This window comes from Populus nigra, chromosome 10 (assembly GCF_951802175.1).
Source record: "Populus nigra chromosome 10, ddPopNigr1.1, whole genome shotgun sequence".
Taxonomy (NCBI): Eukaryota; Viridiplantae; Streptophyta; class Magnoliopsida; order Malpighiales; family Salicaceae; genus Populus; species Populus nigra.
In genome coordinates this window covers 12,672,731-12,696,736 of record NC_084861.1, presented here as the reverse complement: position 1 = coordinate 12,696,736, position 24,006 = coordinate 12,672,731, and the positions used below count along the sequence as shown (strand labels likewise).

The following is a 24,006-nucleotide window of genomic DNA, read 5'->3' as shown; positions in this document are numbered from 1 at the left end:
CATCTGTCCTGGTCAAATGTCTGTATAGAATACGATAAGAAGCTGGCGAATGGGCCACCAATGTGAAAATTTAGCGGCACTGTGTCCAATAGAGCATGGAGATTCTGGTATTCCTTTCCTGCTGCAACAAACTACAGACCTCATGAGCTCAATACGTAATGCAAACCGCAGGCCGTTAAAGTATAAGACGACAAAAATGTTGGGCTTGCTATATGACCATATCTCATTGATAAGAGCAGAGCCACATATATTTGGGAGATGGTAATTAACCTGACCCGAAAGCCACTGGATCATCCTATCTACTCGGCACAATCCACGTGGCATTACGCAATTAACTGCTTATCTAGTTTACACTCCATTCCAAGGTTCCATGCCCAATACTCAAATATTCTGCTAGCAACATTTCAAGAAAAGCAAAGCTTTTGCACTCTTTTTCTGTTTTTCCTGCTAACTTGGACATCCAGCTAAAATGGAGACTGGTATAGCATGCTGTGCTCGAGGGGCTTACTTACCTGGTGTTTCTCAGCATTCAAAAGCTTCAATGTCTCCACGGTCCATTTCTCCGTCCTTCGCTACGAGGGTATATATATCTAATAAATAACACCTGTGTATTACTAATTGCATATAGAAATGCTATGCATGTTTCAGTATTTCCAGGTAGACTTGGAGATGCGGAAATGAGAATTTTACATGAATGTCTATTTTTCATGCGTAACAACATTTGTGGGAAAAAAAAAGTTGTAAAAGGATGTCTAAAATACATGACAGAGTCTGAAATCAAGCTCGCTATTTGGGGAGACGTTGCGCTTCATACCAAGATCATCACTAAGGGTTTCAAAAGCAAAGAACTCTTCCCTTGTGACCAGATGTGAGATTGGTGATAGCCTGGTAAGCGACATGGTATTTTTTGTAATTTTGTTTCATACAGTTCTAGCTAAGATCGTAATAGCTAAAGTTCTTTTCTTCCTTTTCCGACTGTAGGAAGAATTCCTTGCAAAGGCAACTCCAGATAAGGGACTGATTAGGGTGATGATGTGCATGGGAGAGGCATTGAGGACCATTGCCTTCAAAGTCAGGACTGCTTCCTGTGGAGGAACGGCTTGTGTGAACTCCTTTGGAGATGAGCAGCTTGCTGTGGATATGCTTGCCAACAACCTTCTTTTTGAGGTTTGATTTGAAAAAAAAATTGATTTGTCACTAATTTAAGCTTGCTTAATGATGGACTATAGCTAAATTTTGCTAGATAGCATAGTTACCTCGCCAGATTTGTTTTTTGGGACAAGTAAGAAGGGACACTGGATCCATGAGAAAAACTTCATCATTGAAAAGACATTTGTTACATGATTTTGAGTGGCTTAAATGGATACACTAGGTCTAGCGGTTACATTCTGATTCAATTTGGTGATCACCTTTTGAACACAGTTCTTTCATTTATAAATAACGACTCGTGATTTTGATGCGTAGGCTTTGACTCACTCGCATTTCTGCAAGTATGCTTGCTCCGAGGAGGTCCCTGAACTGCAAGACATGGGTGGCCCCGTTGAAGGTCTGCGTATATACAACTAGTCTAAAACAATCAATTTTGACCGGAAATCATTAAATTTTTACCCTGTCTAGGAAGGAAAGTAGCCTTACATGATTGTGATGATATGAACAGGTGGATTCAGTGTTGCTTTTGATCCACTTGATGGTTCCAGCATTGTCGACACAAATTTCTCTGTGGGCACCATCTTCGGAGTGTGGCCAGGAGAAAAATTAATTGGGGTAACGGGGAGAGATCAAGTGGCTGCAGCCATGGGGGTTTACGGTCCTCGAACTACATACGTTCTCGCTCTTAAAGACTACCCTGGCACCCATGAGTTTCTTCTTCTTGATGAAGGTGGGGCTTCGATACTATCATCAAATACTCAACCTAGACAAGGGGCAATTTTTTTTATCACTGTTATGATCATCTCATATTCAGTCCAGCAGTTGCTGTACCCTCTTGCCTCGTTCAGTTGTTCTGTTCTATACTGCAGAGAAATCAGGTTTCACCACAGTTACTGGGTGCCTAAATCTATACATTTCTCTCTGAAAGAATCTGTTTGTTTCTTTTTTTCAGGAAAATGGCAACATGTCAAAGAGACAACAGAGGTTGGTGAAGGGAAACTTTTCTCCCCTGGAAATTTGAGGGCCACATTTGACAACCCTGACTATGAAAAGGTTTTTATTTTACTTTTTCCCTTTTCTATTGAATGGAGGAGGAGGAGATGTTCCGCTAATCATCATTATTTGTAAAACACAAGCTGTTCTGTCTCTTACCAATGCCTTTATTTCTCACTCAACAGTTGATCAATTACTACGTAAAAGAGAAGTACACCTTGAGATACACAGGAGGGATGGTGCCAGATGTCAATCAGGTGATTATAACTTTTCCCAAGAAATGTTACTCCCATATTTTCTTTTCGAGGCTGATTCCATAGATGTCTAACGGAGTGTGTTATCCATTATCCACAGATCATAGTTAAAGAGAAGGGTGTCTTCACCAATGTGATTTCTCCATCTTCCAAAGCCAAGCTGAGATTGTTATTTGAGGTTGCTCCTTTGGGGTTATTGGTTGAAAAAGCTGGGGGTTACAGTAGTGATGGTCATCAGTCTGTGCTAGACAAGGAAATAAAAAATCTTGATGACAGAACTCAAGTTGCATATGGATCCAAGAATGAGATTATCCGATTTGAGGAAACTCTGTATGGGAAATCAAGGCTCAAGGCCGAGGGTGTTCCTGTTGGAGCTGCTGCTTAAGAGAAAGTGCTAGCTTCTCATGCCTTAATTTATTTGTTTTGACCAAAATTTAAGCTATCATGTATACGGATTTGTGCAGTAGTGCGTGGAACATTCAAATAATGGAGACTTCTACAATTAAAAGATTAGATTTGTGTGATCATGAAAATTTAGCAGGAATGATGACTTCTCTTTCCTTGGCATGTTTTCTTCTCTGATACGTGTGATTGAAAGTTGAAAATATATAACCACTCTTTAAGGGAAGTATATATACTTTTTTTTCCCTTTTAAAGGCAGGTGATCATAATTTTGTACCGGGTTATATTGAAGTTTCTGCTGCTGTTAAGGGGAATTTGCATCCTTTGTTTCAGCTCTACTCGTTTTTCTAATATTTATTTACGAATTTTGGTAAATTCAGAGTCAAATTTTTTTGAGTGTTTGTTTTCTCAGAAGTCTATGTGGAAAAATGAGTAATTACACGAAGTAGCTATAGTACTGTCACTTGAGCGGCAATAAAGATGGTTGGTCTTGGAATTATCCCTATTTCTTTGTCTTAATTCTCAGACCATGCCATTCTTTACTTTGGTACTTCTTAGGATTCCTTTACAGCATACCTTGGCTTTCTTACAGTTAACGTATTCTATTTGTCAGCTCAAGATTATCATAATCCTAAGGACATTCGCATCTACTCTATTTAGAGCGAACCTTAAAATTTGATTTCTTGAAAATTGCAAGGTAAAGGGTTTTTGCTGACACAAGTTGAGACAGAGCCCTATACTAAACAAGACACTGGTAAACATGGTATGCATCTGCTCTTTACATTCCATTTTCTTTCCATTAAAACCAACATGTAACAATGGGAAGCACAAGTTCTTTTTTATTATTTTATTCATTAATTGTTTGTGAGCCTTGGAACCTACAAGCTACGACTCTTCCTTTTAGTCTAATCATAGCAGTTACCTTCCATGTAGGAGGTCGAAGCAGGAGTGGTGAAATGGCGTGGATCGGTTGGAGGCATAGTTGATGCACCTATAGACAAAGTCTGGACAATGGTTTCTCAAACCAAGAAACTAGCAGAATGGATGCCAATGGTGGAAAGATGCACTGACTTGGCTGGAGAAGAAGGTGTTCCAGGTTATGTTCGGTTAGTGTCAGGATTCATGTTCCCTCAACAAGATGGTGACAGATCATGGATCAAGGAGAGGTTGGTTTCTATGGATTCTGCATCACACAACTATGTTTACAAAATGGAAGCCAGCAATGTCGGTTTGGATGGATCAATAAATACATTAAAACTTGTTGATTATTGGGATGATTCCACACTAGTTAACTGGTCATTTCAGATAGACCCTTTGGAAGGCGCCTCCGAGGATAGCATAATAGATTATCTAGGATTTCTGTATAAATCTGGCATTAACAGGATTGAAGGTGCTATAAAAGCTTCATCGATAGGAGTTTGATTAATATCATGGGTTTTGTCACTGCTAGACTATCCAACAAAGTGCAGTGTTGGTTTGCCAAAATGTGTTCTTTGGCTGTTTGGAGTAAATTCCAATGGAAAAGGAAAGATATTTCATCATTTCTACTTGTACTTTGCTTTTTAAAATCTTCCGTGACGTTATCGGCATTTCAATGAAAACAATTTCTCAGCTTCAAAATTCGGTATTTAACGATCATTACCCACCACGACGAACTCTTGCGTTCTACTGAATGTACCCTTTTTTTTTACTAGTGTAAATACGCGCTTCGATAGGTTCTCTACCTGGGCTGGCCTCTTAAATAACAAAATAAGGGTTTGGGCCTTATATAGAATGTGGGATAATTTCATGAGGCACCCAAATGAGGCAGACTTGGATGTGACTACAGATTAGAACGCGCTATCTTCAAGGCCCGAAGACCCATGTCCATTAGGCATAAACACAACATATATAATCATCGAATTCATAGCCACTGATTCTCGGAAAGTCACAATCACAGTATAGTCGTTTTAGTCGATAAAAAATTGGCAGATGTAAGGTTTTGACGAGATCGAGTGAAGTAAAAAAGGCTTCACACCAACAAATTTTCATATCAAAGTTATTACTGGTTTCTGGTTTGCTCTTTTCGATGTTCTACCTCCTTTTGAGTTGCAAGGAATTCCTTGCAAGGTAAAAAACTTATCTAGAAGTGAAAAGGGACTAAAGAGGTGGCCTAATGAAATATAAAACAATGTGGGTTTGAAAGGTGAAGCAGGTGCAGGATTTGGAAGTTGATAGACAGGTTGAGCTGTACAAACCCATGCCTGATGCTTTCTTTAAGCATTGTGATTCTCTTGAAAGCCATTTCTCAGCTATAAAGTATGTGTTCTTACTAACACTTTCATGCATCCATGGACACCCACCACCACAATTTCTATCTCCTGCGCTTTTATACTCTTCTGGAAGAGTAGTGTCTGCCGTCCTTTTTTTTTTTTATTACTAATAATGTGTTTAGTTATGGTGTTTTTGTAAAAGTATTTGTTAATTAAAATATATTTTTTTAATTTTTAACAGTAATACATAAAAATATAGAAAAAAATACATAAAAATCATCATTTTACGCCAAAATCAATTTAAACTATAAAAACAAACACTCCCTTGATTTTTTAATACATCCATCAAAATATCCATGCTACTGCTAAAGTACGGGAATACATAGCATCACAAAGAAATATATAACAATGGGCCATATGATGTTAATACATCCATCTAGCTATCTTTGGCATATATACATAGGAGATTTGAAATTATTATTTATTATCTCTTAATAATTTAAATTTGAAAGTTAATTAACATTATATCAGAATTTTTGTTATCAAATGATTACATGTTTCATTCTTTTCGTTATTATTTTAAAAAAATCAGCATGAAAAATGATAGGAATGAATAAATTTTAAATTTAAAAGTCTTCCATAAGAGAATATGCTAGAGAGTTAATATTACATTCCTTTAATTAAATTAAAATATTCATAACCTTAAACTTTGTAGTTGAGGATGCTAATTTTATACTCAAAGCACTACATTAGTCACCATTCAAGAAACTAAAATTTTAAAATTTTAAGTAAAGATAGTATTGCAGCTTTTATTATCAAATGATCATAGTTCCATTCTTTTAATTACGTATATTTAAAAAAATTCAGCAAATAGAAATATTAATGAGGATGTGTATTAATTACTTGAGATAGTGTGTTATAGAGTTAACATCACACTCTTTTAATTAAATTAAAAAAATCCAGCTCTTAAACTTTTTAGTTGAGGACGTTTATTTATAATCGGAATGCTACAGTAGCGAGCACAAAAACTAAGGACACCATTTAATGTTTTTGGTTTTTTAATTTTTTGGAAAACCAAAACTATATATCTCATGTTTATTGTTCATAGTTTTTTAAAGTTATTTATTTATAATATCTTACATAGACTCGATTTAATTTAAAAAATAAGAAGGTATATTATAAGTTAAAATATAAAAACCAATAATATTACAATATTTTTAATTACCATGGTGATATTGTTACAGTGACATAGTAACACGACTGTATGATAATGCATGGTTGATATGATGTTAATTAATAGTGATTGATTATAACAAAACTAAATCGATAGTGAATGCTATTTTTATTTAAAAAATAATGATAATTGTATAAAGTGGTCATGATATGATAAAAGTGACTGCAATTAATATTAGAGTAATTAATTATGACTACAAATATTTTCATAATTAATTATATATATTTGTGAAGGTTGTATAATTAATGATGGTGGTGATGTAATTAAAGATAATTATGGTAATGTTGAAAAAAAAGATAACGGTGAAGAAATAACAATAAAAATGAAGATTGAGATGGTCACAACGGACGGACGTGATCATAACAATATTGAGAATGATCGATATTGAGTGCAATGATGCATGGCTGTGGTGGTAATTAATTAGTGGTATATATGATGGTGGCTATAAAAAATCCAAAATCATAAAATAATTAAAAGATTATTTTCTATGGTTTTTAAAATTATTCATAAAAGAAAGAGAAATAAAGAAAACCGTAATTATATCGAACAGCTTCTAAAACAGCAAAAATCGGCAGGAGTTGGTGGAAAGAGTTCCTACATTCGGTATCACCTGCATTGATTGTGATGGATCAAGATTTCTTCTGTTTTAGCACTAAATTCATAATGGTCATGGGAATGATATTTTTTATTCAAACTCTTGTTAAAATTTAGGTAGAAACACCGACATCAGGAAGAAATTTAAGCTCGGATTTGGACAGATCATCTGAGCCCAATCTCTCAAAGATATATTTCTGTTTATTTTATAAATCTAAAAACATGTGTTAAGTTTTTTTTCAATACTAGTGTATAAAAAAAAATTTCTCTATTAATATTTATTAATGTTTACATGAAAAATATTTTATCCATAATAAATATTGTCACGTTAAAATTATTTTTCAATCTTTTTATTTAATTAAAAAAAACAAGATTCGGGAACTATAACTACTCCTTAAACTACCAAGTATATTTATTTATTTATTTTTCTATTAAAATACCAATTTTAACATTGAAGGATTCTCAAACACCAAAAAAAAATAAAAATTTACAGGTATTTAAAAGCATTTATCAAGAAAATTTATGTTAACAAAAGCTATATGTAAAAACATTTAACCAATCTATAATTCAACCATTGAAAAACCTTACCTTGTAAATACTCCTAATTTGAACAGTACTCCATCGGATTGTCATAATCAAATGTCCATCGGTAATTCAATGTACTTGACAGGGGAGTATGCGTACAAAATCTTTGCATGGAAGGTATACCTTCTCGATCGAGAGAGATAGTTCAGTTGGGCTATGTGCATGTTTCAACACACGAGAGGGTTTCAGTCGTTTGACATTAATGACAACAAGGTCTTACTAGCATACTTCCAAATGTGTTGGTCAACTTTGTGTAACATGCAAGAAAACCTGAAACATAATTCATGGCGCGCGGGTTCTTTTCATTCACCTAACCAGGTAAAATGACACTGCATCAAAGGTTTGTTCTCTTTTATAAAACGTAAAGGTGGCCAGTCATACATTTGTGTTTCAAAGGAAGTCAAAATTCAGAGACACAAAGACAGAAAAAGAGAGAGTGAGAGAGAGGGGATGGAGAACTATCGGGCTCGGGCTATATTGCTGCTAGTAATTTTCATTTTTCCGGCTTTGGTGGAGTGCAAGGTCCGTCTTTATGATTTCAGGGTAAGTGCTCATTCTCTGCTACGTTCTTACGGGAGTCCACCTCTAGAAACGGACAAGGGCTGCCGTTGCCATTTTTGATACTTAAAAAGGAGAAGATTATGCTTAATGTTGTATCTGTGACTAAAATTAAGCGTTAATTCAAACAAAACATTGAGGAAAGCTTGCTATCTATCGACCATCAAATGTGAGAATCGCTTTTCCGTGGTATAAAATTTAATTAAAAGAGGCTCTTGTGGTCTGGAACTAGCTTCTTTCCACTTGCTAGTGTCTTCGTGCAGTCACATAAAATATTAATTAAATTAGGTTTCTGGAGACCATAATTGTTCGATTAGTTGGTATAATATAATTAAACCCTCATTAATTATACATGATTAATGGCTACTAAAATGAATTCTTCTAATGTGATCTGTTTGATTCATAGAGACTAAATTAGTTCAATAATTCCCCCCACGTCACATACACAACAATGTAAATTAAAAAATCATCAATAATTAATGAAAAAGTCAAGCAAGTCTGGCATGGTTACAACACAAATTCTTTAGAGTAGTGTGCCATTTTAGTATCAAGTTGATTTTCCTTCTCTTCTTTCCTCTTCTATGAACTTCTACTTTACAAAGACAGCAAGTCTCTTTAGAATTAGAAGTTGTGATCTTGCTTGTGAAAATCACTGTTTATATTGGCCGCTGTAAGCAGGTAGTCCTGACGAACACAACAAAGCTCTGCTCAACCAAGTCCATTGTGACAATCAATGGAAAGTTTCCAGGGCCTACTATTTATGCAAGGGAAGGCGATAATGTCAATATAAAGCTCACCAACCACGTCCAATACAATGTCACCATCCATTGGTAGAACCATAAACCGCACCTGAAGTCTTAAAAATTGGTTTTTGAAAGCTATAGCTAGGTACTTGATTCAAGAGTGATTATTAGGACGACTTTAATGATTAATTGGAGCCTAAATTTTGTTTTGCCAGGCACGGCGTGAGGCAGTTGCGCACGGGCTGGTCCGACGGGCCAGCATACATCACGCAGTGTCCAATACGGCCGGGGCAAAGCTATCTCTACAATTTCACGCTTACAGGCCAGAGGGGTACGCTTCTTTGGCATGCACACATTTCATGGCTAAGGGCAACAATACATGGTGCCATCGTCATCTTGCCTCAGAAGGGCGTTCCTTACCCATTTCCAAAGCCTGATAAGGAAAAAATCATCATATTGGGTGAGCTCCAATCCAAGTCTTTTTTTTCTCTCCCAATTTCACGGCAATTCTAATGAGTTTCTGCTGCTCTTTTTTTTTGTTGTCCTATAAAGTCCCAAGATCGACAATTAAGTGATGGTAGTTGATTTTGTTAATTATATAGGTGAATGGTGGAAAGCAGATGTTGAAGCTGTGGTCAACCAAGCAACACAAACTGGCTTGCCTCCAAACATATCAGATGCACACATTGTTAATGGCCAGACAGGGGCAGTTCCTGGCTGCCCTTCTCCGGGTAATGACCCTTTTAATGGTTCTGATAAACTCATATTGGGTTATAAAATTGCCACCTTAGAACACAAACTAAGGTCTTATTTACGTATAACTAGTTAAATTCTTTTATTGCCACGTTTTCTGGTGCCGTGAAGAAATTATTTAGGATCCATACATGGATCTTTGACATTCTATTTGGTGCGCAGGTTTCACATTACATGTTGAAAGCGGCAAGACCTATTTGCTACGCATTATCAATGCAGCACTAAACGATGAGCTCTTCTTCAAGATTGCAGGGCACAATATAACGGTTGTTGAAGTGGATGCAGCTTACACTAAGCCCTTTAGCACTGACACAATATTTATAGGTCCAGGCCAAACCACAAATGCCCTATTAACTGCAGATAAAAGCGTTGGCAAGTATTTAATGGCTGTCTCTCCCTTCATGGATACCGTAGTTGCTGTTGATAACGTGACAGCAATCGCTTTCTTGCGCTATAAGGGAACCATTGCATTTTCCCCACCAGTCCTGACCACCACTCCTGCTATAAACGCAACTCCAGTAACATCAACTTTCATGGACAATCTTCGAAGCCTGAATTCAAAGAAGTACCCAGCCAATGTTCCATTAACAGTGGACCATTCTCTATACTTCACTATTGGTGTCGGGATTGACCCTTGCGCAACATGTGTCAATGGTAGCAAGGCTGTGGGAGCTATTAATAATATTTCTTTTATAATGCCAACTACAGCTCTACTTCAAGCACACTACTATAGCATAAGTGGGGTTTTCACAGACGATTTTCCAGCAATGCCGCCAAATTCTTTTAATTATACGGGAAATAATACGGCATTAAATCTGCAGACCATCAATGGGACTAGAACTTATAGGCTGGCTTTTAATTCGACAGTTCAACTTGTGTTGCAAGGAACCACTATAATAGCACCTGAGAGTCATCCGTTCCATCTTCATGGATTTAATTTCTTTGTTGTTGGCAAGGGATTTGGGAATTTTGATGCAGATAATGATCCAAAAAAATTTAATCTGGCTGATCCTGTTGAAAGAAACACAATCAGTGTACCTACTGCTGGATGGGCTACGATCAGATTCAGGGCAGATAATCCAGGTAAATCTACAATCTTTTTTTTCTTTTTCTTATAGTACTTTCCAATTTAATCAGGTTGAAAAGGTGGATATTAATTTTTGTCATATATATTAGTAATTTTCTTGACAATGAGATTCTACCTTCTATATTGCCCTGGCATGAAGTTATAGTATTTGACAAGATTCTCTCTCTTTTTCATGATAAAATCCAGGGAAGACCCTTTGCCTCTTTTTATTTATTTATTTTCAATTTTACAAGGCAAAAAAATAAAACATGAATCCTTTGCCATTAGGAATGATTATCTCTTTGAATTTTTACCCGTAGCTTACATGCATGAATTGGTTGGTGAAGTGTTGTGTAGCTATCCAGTATTCTGATAAGTCATTGGTGGCTTGTAGGTGTTTGGTTTTTGCATTGCCATTTGGAAGTACATACGACATGGGGACTAAAGATGGTATTTGTGGTTGACAATGGTGAAGGTCCAGACGAGTCACTACTACCACCTCCCAGTGACCTCCCCAACTGCTAGAGACTTCAAGGGGCTTTGAGACTAGAATGTGAAGAGAGTAGTATCGTATAGTCTGAAGATCTGGGCTCAAGTGCTCAAACAAAGATTTGACAAAAGCTAATAAACAGGAGAAAGTTGGGTTTTTATATATATATATATAATATAGCAAAAGGAAGCTGCTCAGAAAGAGGGGATAAAGCTGTAAAAGCTAGTCATGTTTATCTTTTTTATTCTACTTTCAGGGGGGGATTTGGCACTTTGATTCCACTTGAAGCTATTTGCATGCTTGTGATTGTTGCATCAATTGGGAGCAATCCAACTTGATGGTGTTTTGTATTTAATGTCATATCATTAGCTTTTTCTTGGAGAAAGTTAGGTAAATCAAATAATTTTCAGTTGTAAATACGGATAAATGCGTAGTACAAGGGTCGAACTCATGATTTTCTGCTTAGGAAAACAGACGCCTTATAGGAGATTTTTCTTTCAAAAAACAAAAACAAACATAGGACAAATCATTAAAAAAAAAAAAACATGCAAAACTACTTCTTCGCTCAAGACCGACTAGGTTTAAATGAGCGCTTGTCTAAGAATGTGTTTAAAAATTTTATATTTTTAAATTATTTTGATATATTAATATTAAAATAACTTTTTAAAAATAAAAAATATTATTTTAATATATTTTTAAGTAAAAAAACATTTTAAAAAGCAATCATTATTACATTCTCAAACGCCCCCAAATAAAACTGAAAGTAATTAATCTATAAGAACATATCATTTTATTTTGTGTAGAGTTATTAATATTTTTTTTTTATTTTTCTAGTTTATAAACTAATGTATTTTTTTCGTTAAAATGATGTTTTTTTTTAATAATTTTGAAATTCAAATACTAATAGAACACCAGAAAGGATAATTGCATTAATTTTGTGCTTTTTGAAAAAAAAAACCCTCTAATTAGATTACCAAAAATCGTACCTTGAAAGAGATTAAGGTGTAAATGCTCTTCAAAATCTTTCAAATCCAAAAGGGAAACTTGTGTTTATACGATAGACACCCATTTGATATCAGATTGGAGCTCTAATTTTGCCCATAAAAAATCCAAAAGAGTAAGAATCTACTATCGTCTACCCTGTATGTTCTCATAGCCAAAAAGAGTATGAGAATCTTTTATCGTCTCGTCTATATGTTCTCTTAGTAAGAGGAACTATTTCACTGGGACAAGTGCCACGCTATAATACCAAATTGCCACTTTCCATGTCTCCTCTCCTCCCTTGAATGCACCAACAATCAACAGAAACAAGAGGAAAAAAAATTCTGAAATGTATTTTGATTCCTCTCCATTGATTATCTCTGGCTCAACTAGCCGGTTTTGCAATCTACTCGTACTATAAATACATACCTAAACTTTTCCTTTTGCTTCCTTCTCTTCAAAGAAATCTAGAAAGCAAATAATTTTCCCGCCCTTTCTCTCTTGCAGATTCCCTGACATCTTTCTTTCCCTCTTGCTATCTCGGTCGACTTGATCATCATTTTTGTCTTCTCTTCCTTGTTCGACAATCTTTCATTTAGATTCTTCGTGTTTGACCGCTTTTCAATGATTTTCACTGTTTCTTTCAAACAATAGGAATCCCTATTGTATAAAATCGATCTCTTGAAATTTATTTTCCTTGATATTTTTGTCAACTTCTCTGTTTCAAATTCAATTTCCCATCTGGGCTTTTGCTTTTTTCTCCTGTGGCCTAATTCGTGGGAAAAAGATTAGATTTTTCATCTTTTCAGGTTTCTCTTCGAATCCTTGAAAAATGGATCTTTTTTAGATTCTTCAGTTTATGCTGTTAAGAAAAGTAGATTCTTGATTCTCTGTACATAATTCTGAGATTTATTTAAAAACCTCAATCTTCGCATATACTCTCCGTTTCCTTTCTTCTTCTCCCTGCTCTACATCTCTCGATTCCAATCATATTCACTTCTCGATGCAATACGAACCCGCAAGCAATCGCTGCATATTAAGTGATGATAGCTAGGTATGGAAACTCTATATTCATCTTGGAGCATGTCGAATCCAATTTGTGTTGCCCAAACCACAGAGTGGACCAAGGATGAGAACAAGATGTTTGAGAGAGCTTTGGCGATATTTGATGAGCATGAGCCTGATAGATGGCTGAAGGTGGCAGCTATGATACCAGGAAAGACAGTTAATGATGTGATCAAGCAATACAAGAAGCTGGAAGAGGATGTTTGTGATATAGAAGCAGGGAGGGTTCCGGTTCCAGGTTATCTTAGCTCATCTTTCACGTCCGAGTTGGTTGATAATAGTACTTTTGATGCGTATAGGAAGAGGCCTTTGAATATCAAGAGTGCTGATCAGCAGAGAAAGAAAGGTGTGCCATGGACAGAAGAGGAGCACAGGTGAATCCCTTTTTGTTATGGCTTTCCTCTAGTGAAATTTCTTGTTTAAAACAGTAAATTTTGGAGTAACAATGCATCCAGTCATTGATTTACAACAGAGATAAATCATTAATCAAACACATTTACAAAAGATTTGGTAGAGGTGTTATTTCATTGATCATGAACTTTTCTATTCAATTGGTTTGTCAGCAGCAAAATGGATCTTCAGATTATGGTACATTTTCTCTCCATCCAAGGTTCAAATTTGTTACTTGTTGTTTCCAGGATAGTAACTTTTATATTTTAATCCATTGCTGTTGTAGTTTTTAAACTTTTTGAGATCGTCGTCAGATTATCTAACAGAGAGAGATTAGTTGCTGGAAATTTCAAGATTGGAAATTTTTTTTTAATAGTTGTCAGGGGCTGCTTTTTTCTGTTTTGCTATGAAGATGACAGTAAACAAATTCTTTTCGGGTTGTGTTTATTTCTCCTTGAACTTGTTCTTGCAATGTTTGATTATGATCAATAGGCGGTTCCTGATGGGGCTTCTAAAGCATGGCAAAGGAGACTGGAGGAACATCTCTCGCAATTTTGTAGGCTCCAAGACTCCAACTCAAGTGGCAAGCCATGCACAGAAGTATTTTATAAGGCAGCAGCTTTCGGGAGTGAAGGATAAGAGAAGACCAAGCATCCATGACATCACAACTCTCAATCTCGCGGGTTCTACTTCTCCATCAGATGGTGACAAAGCTTCCTCACTGGATCAATCTGACGTGCTATTACCACAGCAAAAGCCGGCAGGGATGCAGAAATTGTTGATTGACTGGGACGAATCAAAGGATGGATCTGTTATGACCTTTGGTTCTACTCATGGAGACTTGTTTGAGTCATCTCCATATGAGATATCTTCAAATGGTCTAACATTTCAAGGGCAAAATCTGTATGCTGGTGCTCGTCACGGGGCTCGTATCAAGCCCCGTAACTTGGTCTTTCAATTGTCACCCCCAAGATTTCAAATTCATTGATAGGGCGGCCGTCTTTGCTGTATACATTGATGGAAAAAAAAATCTGGTTTAGGGTCAATCGAATCTGGATAGCAGTGCTTTTGCCATGGTCATGTGTGGTTGGTTTAATTAGTAATTGGATGCCGGTACATTTTCTTTAATTCCCTTCTCTGTTTCTTTCCCTTTCCTTTCCCTTTCCTTAATACTCCTATTGAATCTTTCTTGAACATAACAGAAATATGAAATCATGTAATATCTGAAATTGCAATGTCCAACGGGTGAAAATGAAATATTGGACTCTTGGAAACAGTTGTACGTATATATCTTGGAGTTTGCACTTTGCATCAAACGAAAACCAGTCTTAGAAAACTTTCTAAACTTAAATTTTCGGTATCATTACCTCTGCTTTTTAGTAATGGAAGCATTCTTTTTAAGTCTCTCCTTCAGTGCAGACTAAATCTTGATGACTGTAAAATCCATATTTTGGTCTATGCATCCTTTATGTTTGTGCTGTGCTGAATTCAAGAGCATTCTAATAATCTATCAATTAGGTACAAAATCCTGTCTTTGTTTCAAAAGGATGATGTGAAAGCACTCTATGCATTTGCATATGGAACACTTTTGTAACTATGACAAATAATCTGAAATGTCATTCAGCTGACTCACCCAGCACTCGATCTGTTTGAAATTCCGCGGTATCTGATTGCCTGCCTTATCTCGAAGCTAAGAACCTTGGAGCAATCGTTAGCTTTATGTGGTCCAAAATGGCCAAGTTGACCTGTGCTTCAGCAGCATGATCACTTCTGTCACAGCTGAGCTTGCATCCCACTTTGTTGAGCATCACATGCTTCAATTTATCGTAGAATATGGAACGATGCACTTAAGAATGCCAGTGTACATGTATATATTTGCCTTTTCTACGATATTTCTCTTTCCGCCAAACCAATTGTCGATGGTGGCAAGACTGTTCCATCAGCATGGCAGTTCTTCCAAGTGCGCATAATCAATACCCTTTTTTGATTCTTTATTTACTTGACAAAGCTAGAAAGAATAGTTACCGGGTCTAGCTAGATTTTGCGCACACTTTAACTGTTTCTATGGGAATACAGAACCTAGGATTATTATTAGGGATGAGAATTTAATTTCAACCGATTGACTAGATCTAATTTAATGGGTTTTTATTAATAATTATTTTATTTAATAAATAATAAATAAAATATAAATATATATTGTCAAACTCGACTTAAAATCACCTAACCCTAACACTAAATATATATTTATATTATATAGATATATTTATAAAAAAATTTATATTATTTAATATAATATAATATATACATATCTCAATAGTAACATCTATATATGTGTATATATATATATATATATAAACTAATTTTTTAATAAATAATAAATAATGGATATATATGAATACGTACCCGCATTCAAACATATATATTTTATGAATATTTAAATTTTTTACCCTAAAAGATATAAATATATAAAAAAGGGATGTACAGTTACCGTTGCCATCCCTAATTATTATTATTATACCAGGCTATTTAGATGGTAGCCTTTTCCTTGACTTTAGAGGATAAGGCATTGATTTTCGTCCTAATATTCTTCAGAAACTCCTCTTCCAGAATCAGGACCTGTGATGTATCTGTCGTCCTTCTCCTGGAATGCATCTTTCAACCTTCCGCAAAAGAACATGTCTCTTTCAATGATTCACCTATATATTAATTGCTGATTTGACTTTTCTTGAGCATCTGCATACTTTCAAGTTTCAATATTATATGCACAAAGAATATCGGAATACAGTAATTCAACTTAAAATACAAAAAATTACTCTGAATAGAGTGAAGAAGATAGATAGATATAAACTAAGGGCATGCTTTGATACGCCTGTTGTCTTGATTAGGAGCAAAGAAAATGTAATGTTAGGGTTACAGCTGATAAAAGTACTAGAACACTTCCATTAGGAAAAAGAAACACTAATATTATGGAATGGATAACGGTCGGAACGCCGAAACGGGATAAAGATCATTGATCGTTTTCATGTTATTGACAAACTCGGCCCCTCTGGCATCCAACTATCTAGCATCTTAATTAGTGGGTCCTTTAGAAAAGGGTTAATTGATAATAATTATCTCACAAAGTTTGTCTTTCCAAAATTTTCCAGTGGAAAAAAAGAGATCATGTTTCCTGATATTCTGTCACTGTGCTTGTTTTGTATAAGTTGCCATTGTGTTTGTGGGTTCTACTACTGCCATTGTTGCTGCTGAAACAATCATCAATTAAAACCCTAGTGTGCAAGCCCACCCATGTGACTTTGTGTATTTATCAACTTATAAACCTCATGCTGAGCATTAAAAGCTCCAAAGCAACATGAGCAGTATGGTTATCACCATGAACCTTTTGCACTAAATGACAAAACGATAAACTTTTATAATAACTTTCCCCAAAGGAGCAGCCTCCCTGCGGGTTGAATAAGAAAGCACTCTTGCCACTTTCTTCTAATTAATTCCAATCAAGTTTAAAAACCGTGAACTCTAAGCCACTTTTCCTTTATTTTAGAATAAAGAGGATCTTTTAATAATATGTCGGCCACCTTTTTCTTCACCAAAATCTGAATTAGCTACGCATGAGGTCATGTTTGGGTGTTCAGTTTGTCGTGGCATAGCAAGCAAAGACGTGGTAGAGGTTCCACCACACCGGCCTGAAATATTTTAAGGACGATCCTCTCTAACAACTTCACCATCAGATCGATCCCCCAGGTGGGATGTAAACGTAGTGTTACTGATCATCAGCGCAAGTTGTAAGCATAATGCCTTTTTTTATTCCTCTCTGGTTCAGCTCAGGAGTTGATTGTGGGGTTGGTCGTTTGATGGGATCAGCAAAAAATAAAATAAAAAGGATGCATGAATGAAGTAGACTGAGGTGACTTGACAAGTTGGTGGCTGGTGCCTGGTGGTGCTCTTACTGTTGATTATCTGACATGTTTCATTCTCTTCTAAACTCTCTCTTCAGTTGTGGTTTTGCCCAAATGATGCATTATCAAATTGGACCTCTTTTATAGTGATTATTTTTATGTTTAAAAAAATATTTTTGAAGATTTTTTTTTCAAATTAAGAATCGTTTTGATGTCCTATCGCGCAAAATGGAGCAATCAGGACCATAAAATAAACTAATTATTAATAACAAAACCCTTACCTGAGTTCCTAGAAAGTCAAGAGTTGTTCCAATGTTCTTTTCAGAAAAATATACCCGGAGGATTTGATACTGCAGTTTATTTATCCCGCTAATGCTAGTTTATTTCTCACGGTCGTCAAAAGCAAATAGTTAAAAAGGTTATTCTAGCTATCACAGTATCGGATGCAAATCGGAAGAAGACGCGATGACTCAGATTCACAACACAAACCCTTTACACACAAAGACTGGATTACATTTTGATCCCTGCATATTACGATTGTGATTGAATTCTATACCAAAAAATTAAATTACCTTTTTGCCCTTGAAGCTACTTAAGTTTTAAGACATGGGAGATATTACATGGTACGCTTGTAGACCTCGAGGTTAGCAATATACATAGATTAGGTTTTGTAATCTTGAAGCTCACCCTTTGGTAGATGTTAGAAAAAAAGACGATAACTCTCGAAAGGAAAAAAAAATATATAGACAAGTGATTGTTAAAATAACAAGAACTTAATCATCTAATCCAAATATAATTAAGGATTTGAAAATCTCTCCAACAAGAGGACACATAATCTATAACCAGGGAAACTATCATTAACGATATCTATTATAACTATCGAAGGAGCAATGCTTGTTAAGTATAAAACGATTGAAGTACTAGTAGATTTATAGAGAAAAACTTAAATTATTAATATATATTTAGAATTGAATTTTCAAGTCAGATGAAACTGATAATCCATCCACTTCCTTGATAAATCGGATAAAGCTGTGGAGTACTAGATAAATATTTGAAAGGGATTATTGATGGGGGAGAGGACGTTTTTATGGACAATTCTTGAAGTCTAGAGTAGAAAAATGCAGTATCGTCTTCAACAACACAAAATCTGAATCAGATGAATAACGACATTTTTGGAAACTCCCTCATAGCACAGCATAGCAGGGGGGTCAAGTTCAACAACCCTATTTGCAGGACAAGTTGTATTCCAAGAACCCTTAGCTATCCAATCAGCTACTGCAGCAGCAGGGCTACAACCATGATACATTTCGTATCCATGGTGTAGACTTGACAGACTTTTTATGTCATCTATTTGGATAAATTTCCCAAGTGGCATTCACCATGTGAGATGAGACAGCATTAGCTACATTAGATGAGTCTGCTTCAAAGTCCACCTTGTCCCACCTTCTGGCTATTGCTAACCCCACAGCTTCCCTTTCGGCCAAAGATTCACCTAGGTGAGCACTACTGCATCTGCATTTCAATAGATGAGTCTCTGATTTCTGTAGATGATGCTGATTCCAGCATTTATCTGTCATAAGATCTTTGGAGGTTGAATCTGTGTTGATCTTCAAGGTTGGAGGCATAGGCTATGGCTGTCCATACAGTTGGACTATTTGTTGAAGGTGCGGCCTGTTCCCTTCTCTGTACAAAGACATTTTTAGCTCCCTGCCAATCACTTCAAGTTCTTAAGATAGTCAACTTTTCTTTCTGGATCAATCCGAGTTCCTACCGCCACACACTGCCATCCAGCTTCCAAATTTGCCAGCATGTCATTGCTCTTGAGATACCTCGTCTCAAGCGACCAATCCTTGAAGCTGCCAAAACCTGCCCTTGTAGAGTATACCCCAAAGCACTAGCAGAACCATGTTAGCCCGTGCATGATCACAAAAACCGGGAAAACTTATGCGGCGTGATTTCTTTTAAAGAGATCATCTTCAGTAAGAAGAGCATTTCTCGTAGCACACCAAAAAGAAAATTTTGAAATAGTAACGCAAGTGAAAATCTGTGTATTTATCAATAAAAAGCAGCCAAAATTCTAGCAACATTTCCAACATTGAAGCAGATGAAATACAAAGTCACCAAAAGGTTAAGCTAACTGCCACAGACGACAGAAGAAAGACAGTAGTGTACCTAGAGCGGAAGTGCTAAATTACAGCTGAGAACGTAGACTTATTACAGGACAACGGTCTAAGTAAAATCGAAATTTAAAATTAAACCGAAACACTCTTACCCAAATGGTAAAAAGATGGATAAATCTATAAACAGGACGTGGCAATAAAAAGAACATGACATCAACTTCATATACAGCTCTACGCAGCAACTATGTTCGCTGGATCCAGTGGTCTCACAGTATCTGGGAAGTCTGTTCTTGGTCCAGCAAGGGAGTAATATGCAAGAATGTGGGCCGGATTCTCGGAAACAATACTTTCTCCAGCTTCATTAACCGACTCAACCTTTCTAGAAGGAATCAATTCGATGTTCCAAAATGGGCGAACCATTGTTAAGAGATCACGATGACCAGTAGAGGTCTCTCTATAACCATGCACCCACAAGTACCTCAGAGAAGTCAGTTGCAAGGCAGCTCTAGCCAGTGCACTCTCACTGAAGCAACAGGCCCTCATTTCAAGTTTTTGCAGGCTAGGACAGCCTCTGGAAAACGCCAAAAGCCCTTCATCAGACTCCCCAACACTACCTAGAATCATCCATCTTACTCGTCTGCTGTACTGTCCAATATATCCAAGACCCACATCAGTCAAACCCCCTGGTCGGAGATACAGACCGAACCTTTGGAGCTTTTCACAGCCCCTTAATAGAGCTCGAACTCCATTGTCAAGGGGCAGGTCGGTTATCCTCTCTTCTTGCTCAAGCAAGACCAGGCGGAAATCATTGAGGTTCTTTGAGTATGTGCCCATATGTTCTAGAGCTGCATTGGTAATATCAGAAACATAAACGGCGATGTACTCGAGTTCTAAGCAGCCTTGAGCCAAGGCAATTAATCCTCTATGTGAAACTCGGCCATCCACATCCTCCATTCCCTGCTCATCGGCACCACGCTCTATTCGAAGCCTCTTTAGTAGCTTACAACTCTGGGCAAGGGCTTCCAACCCTCTATCTCCAATAACATTTCTTGTCTGCCAATTTAAAAAGCAAGGTTAACTATATAAACCTAAATACATGCACAAATCTCAAATGAAGTTCTGCAACAACGGTACAAGAATCCCCTGTTTTTTTTCCACAAATAGCTAGGTAATCTGGCATATTTTCATCATTTTAAAGAACTTCAAATCTCTTTCGTTCTGAAAAATTTCAAATCCCTTTCTAGCAAGATTAACACGGCATTCCTCAGAACCAGAGTGAATTACAAAATCATGCAAGAAGCACAAAGGGAAAATTTTGGTGTTAGACATAGTTCAGAAATAAAAATAAAGAAATGCACATTGAAAGCATCAATAAAAGAACACAGAGAATTGAGTTAAGATACACTTCATGTTAGGGATAACACGACAAGTCATATTTGTTTCTTTCAAACCTATGAATTTATCATGAGCAGATATGATATTATATTGCTAAGCAGAATGAAAATATTCCTTCATAAGTTTTTTTTTCCCATGCTTTCGATTTGAAGATGGATAGTTTAAATTAAGATTAAGATAAAGATAAACCGGTCAAATTATTTCTAGAATAAGACCAGACTAATCCACACATTTATTTGATGAATAAATATGAAACAAGATTCTGGTGAATCAAGAATAGAAATAAGAGGAGGGAACTGTTATCTAAGACATAAAGCCATTGCATAAAGGGGGTGGTAAATGAAGATATAATTCAAAACAAATTATGAATGGAGACAGCGATTAAATGCAACATAGAGTTGAAACACATCTATGGTTTGTACCTCAAGAACTTCTAAGTTGGGGCACCTTTGGACTAAAACACAATGATCTTCCGTGCCAAGAAAAGCATAGAGGAGATCCAGCTTTTTGAGCAGGGATGCAAAAGGAAACACTATTGACATTACGTTCTTCTCCATATAGCTAAGACCCAAACAGCATAATTTTGGGGGGAATCTGACAGCAGAGTATTTGTCTGGTTCATCTGGCTCATTGAAGGAACCTCCACAAAATTCCTCTAAAGCAGATGCAGCATGAAAGAAACCAACAAGATCCAAGATTTCACAGTCGCTAACCTTTACAGAGACTAATGAACGACAGTTCCTGGCAAGAAGCTCAAGGTCTTCCGATCTGACTCTGGTAAGTTCTGTCATGTAAAAATTTAGAGTCTCGAGAACTGTATTGTTCGTAGCAAGCTCATGGAGCCAGTCACCATCTCTCTCAACAATTGCACTCTCTTCCAAGAATAATGTTCTCAATTGCCTGAGGAAACAGATGATGACAATAAATTGCATGCACCATAGTAAATATGCTAAGAACCCCGAATCCAAAGGCAATGGAAAAGTGAGGGGGAAGGGTTGAAGTTATGATAAATAGCGCCTCAAATAACAAGGATGTTAAGAATCATGGCATCTTGCAAGTTGGGAATAAGCTCCAACTCCAAGATGACTTAAAGCGTGAGCCTTACCAGAACACGATCCATACTAGGTAGGAAACGTTAAAAGATCATTCAGTTCTTACTCCATTATTCCAGCATATTATTTTCCTTTATCAACGAACTGTAGGCAATAGCCGCAGCCAACGCCATAATCTTATAACTTCAACAATCAAGAAAGTCCATTATAAACAATTGGATTGCTGATTCTACTTTATTTAGAATCCTCATAAAACAAAGCCATGCAAGTTGAGTTAAGACACGAGGATATTAAACTCAGAACAACCTTATCAAACCCACTCTCGCCGGTGTTTATTGATTAAAGTTATCAACTTAACATTCAACATTTTCACAGTTTGTAAACCAAAACAACCGAGATTGCTCAGTGCACAATTGTGCATAATGAATTTCCTTATATAATAAACCTTCAATTCTCCACAACACGCAAATTACCAGCATTATATAAATTTCCTTAAAATTACACATCCATTCATAGCTGCTCAATATTCTAGAAAGAAACCAAATGAACCATGAAAAAAAAGTTAAGCAACTCTTGAACAACAATTACAGCTTCTTCATAAACACTAACATTAATTATTTGGCGCGCAGAGGCACATTAAATATTAATACCATCCATGATCAATCAATCCAGTACTAAAACGAATCTAAAAAGGAAAAAAAACGAATAGAATCACCTGCAAGAGCGACCGATGTGCGAAAGGCCATCCGTGGAAAACCCAGAGCACTTATCAAGCTTCAAAACCTGCAAAAGTCTCCCTCTGGACCTAGCAAGTAACTCCAGATCCGAATCTTTAACAATCATCCTTCTAAAATGAAGCGATTTCAAGCAATTAAAACTCTCCGCTATTTCATTAACCCATGGAGTCACAAACCCTCCCCAATCCTCCGGTATCAAATTAAAAAACATAGCAGCCCGGGGTTTCCCTTTTAGCTTTAATGATTCAATGTCATTAAAACGACGTCGTAATCGATCTGGACTTGTACTGTAACAAAAAGCTATTGTCACGTTCTTCCGTGTTAACGCATCTAGCTCATACCATCTCCGGCAAACTAACGAAACGGCGTCGCGGTCCCGCGGGTCGTTTATGTACGGCATCACGAGCCCTAATACGACGTCGGACATCCCCCCACCACCTCCGCTACAATTTAAGTAGTTGTTCTTTTTATTGTGATTTTCTTCCATTGATTTTTTTTTTTAAGAACGCCAATAAGAAAGCAAACTTAGTTGTTAAAAGGAATTCGTAATTTACAAATTTTGAGCTTGAAAATGATAAAAACAAAACTGAATAATAAAAGATGGTAAAAGGACAAAAAAAAGAAAATATGAAGTTATTATAGAGGACCTCACGGATTTGGAAATTTTCTATTAGAATTAATCGATTAACACTTCAAATACTTGATTTTCAATAGATTTTTTGAAAAAAGAAGTTTGAGCTAGAAAAAAAAAAAAACAAAGTAGCAAAACTGAGAACGAAACAAACGAACCTGTTATAGAAACAAATACGGTTAAGCTCCTCACTAAACTAACAAAAACAAGAGAGACAAAAAAGGATAAGTTACTAAAATCGATAGACGATGGTTCTAGAGAGATGCGGAGCAAAGCAGCTACTGATTTAAGCGATTCCGGCACGGAAAACGAGCCGATCGGATCATGACCTGTTCATCAGATCGATAAAACATCGATACTGTTGGTGAGAGCGGTAGCAAAAGAGAAATGAAAGCTAAACAGGAGAAATAGAGATCGAGAGAGTAAAATTAGAAAGAATAGGAGGTGGTGATCGACGGCGGGAGGACAGTTGAGACGGTTTTTTAGTTTTTCTTGTATGAGAAAAGAAAGAAAGAAATTTGTGGGTTCATGGATCAAGCACACCCTAGTTAAGGGGCTCTGTATTTCTGTACTGCTACTACTATTATTTATTTAGAAAAATTATTATACGCCTTGCGAATGTGTGTGTATGTAATAGAGCGAGACGGATGGATGGACGGATACAAA

The 24,006-nt window shown here is 36.4% G+C and overlaps 5 protein-coding genes across 5 annotated transcripts; 4 read left to right on the top strand and 1 right to left on the bottom strand.

The window, feature by feature from the left end:
- The first annotated feature begins 355 nt into the window (after window positions 1-355).
- On the top strand, window positions 356-2,963 carry LOC133705890 (sedoheptulose-1,7-bisphosphatase, chloroplastic-like). Its single transcript, XM_062131314.1, has 8 exons — window positions 356-580; window positions 769-888; window positions 982-1,167; window positions 1,465-1,546; window positions 1,658-1,879; window positions 2,102-2,202; window positions 2,328-2,399; window positions 2,497-2,963. Exons 1-8 carry the CDS (start codon window positions 470-472, stop codon window positions 2,779-2,781), a joined length of 1,179 nt encoding a protein of 392 aa, XP_061987298.1. The 5' UTR covers window positions 356-469; the 3' UTR covers window positions 2,782-2,963.
- Window positions 2,964-3,110: 147 nt separating this feature from the next.
- LOC133705891 (uncharacterized) lies at window positions 3,111-4,339 on the top strand. The gene is made up of 2 exons (XM_062131316.1): window positions 3,111-3,561; window positions 3,732-4,339. The coding sequence occupies exons 1-2, from the start codon at window positions 3,559-3,561 to the stop codon at window positions 4,218-4,220; spliced, it is 492 nt and encodes a 163-aa protein (XP_061987300.1). The 5' UTR covers window positions 3,111-3,558; the 3' UTR covers window positions 4,221-4,339.
- A 3,497-nt stretch (window positions 4,340-7,836) lies between these two features.
- On the top strand, window positions 7,837-11,458 carry LOC133705062 (laccase-4-like). The gene is made up of 6 exons (XM_062130158.1): window positions 7,837-8,006; window positions 8,700-8,851; window positions 8,980-9,224; window positions 9,367-9,495; window positions 9,680-10,600; window positions 10,978-11,458. The coding sequence occupies exons 1-6, from the start codon at window positions 7,914-7,916 to the stop codon at window positions 11,106-11,108; spliced, it is 1,671 nt and encodes a 556-aa protein (XP_061986142.1). The 5' UTR covers window positions 7,837-7,913; the 3' UTR covers window positions 11,109-11,458.
- A 772-nt stretch (window positions 11,459-12,230) lies between these two features.
- Window positions 12,231-14,637, top strand: LOC133705063 (transcription factor DIVARICATA-like). Its single transcript, XM_062130159.1, has 2 exons — window positions 12,231-13,493; window positions 14,002-14,637. The coding sequence occupies exons 1-2, from the start codon at window positions 13,111-13,113 to the stop codon at window positions 14,495-14,497; spliced, it is 879 nt and encodes a 292-aa protein (XP_061986143.1). The 5' UTR covers window positions 12,231-13,110; the 3' UTR covers window positions 14,498-14,637.
- Window positions 14,638-19,480: 4,843 nt separating this feature from the next.
- Window positions 19,481-24,006, bottom strand: LOC133705060 (coronatine-insensitive protein 1). Its single transcript, XM_062130157.1, has 3 exons — window positions 22,688-24,006; window positions 21,343-21,820; window positions 19,481-20,578 (listed from the first exon to the last, which is right to left on the bottom strand). Exons 1-3 carry the CDS (start codon window positions 23,194-23,196, stop codon window positions 19,757-19,759), a joined length of 1,809 nt encoding a protein of 602 aa, XP_061986141.1. The 5' UTR covers window positions 23,197-24,006; the 3' UTR covers window positions 19,481-19,756.

Coding starts and splice junctions, on each gene's coding strand:
- LOC133705890 (XM_062131314.1), top strand. CDS start 470: ATGGAGACTGGTATAGCATGCTGTGCTCGAGGGGCTTACTTACCTGGT. Junction 889..981: donor GTGAGATTGGTGATAGCCTG/GTAAGCGACATG, acceptor TTCCGACTGTAG/GAAGAATTCCTTGCAAAGGC. Junction 2,400..2,496: donor TGGTGCCAGATGTCAATCAG/GTGATTATAACT, acceptor CATTATCCACAG/ATCATAGTTAAAGAGAAGGG.
- LOC133705062 (XM_062130158.1), top strand. CDS start 7,914: ATGGAGAACTATCGGGCTCGGGCTATATTGCTGCTAGTAATTTTCATT. Junction 8,007..8,699: donor TCCGTCTTTATGATTTCAGG/GTAAGTGCTCAT, acceptor CGCTGTAAGCAG/GTAGTCCTGACGAACACAAC. Junction 10,601..10,977: donor ATTCAGGGCAGATAATCCAG/GTAAATCTACAA, acceptor GGTGGCTTGTAG/GTGTTTGGTTTTTGCATTGC.
- LOC133705063 (XM_062130159.1), top strand. CDS start 13,111: ATGGAAACTCTATATTCATCTTGGAGCATGTCGAATCCAATTTGTGTT. Junction 13,494..14,001: donor TGGACAGAAGAGGAGCACAG/GTGAATCCCTTT, acceptor TATGATCAATAG/GCGGTTCCTGATGGGGCTTC.
- LOC133705060 (XM_062130157.1), bottom strand. CDS start 23,196: ATGGAAGAAAATCACAATAAAAAGAACAACTACTTAAATTGTAGCGGA. Junction 21,821..22,687: donor CACATCGGTCGCTCTTGCAG/GTGATTCTATTC, acceptor CTGTTTCCTCAG/GCAATTGAGAACATTATTCT. Junction 20,579..21,342: donor CCAACTTAGAAGTTCTTGAG/GTACAAACCATA, acceptor TTAAATTGGCAG/ACAAGAAATGTTATTGGAGA.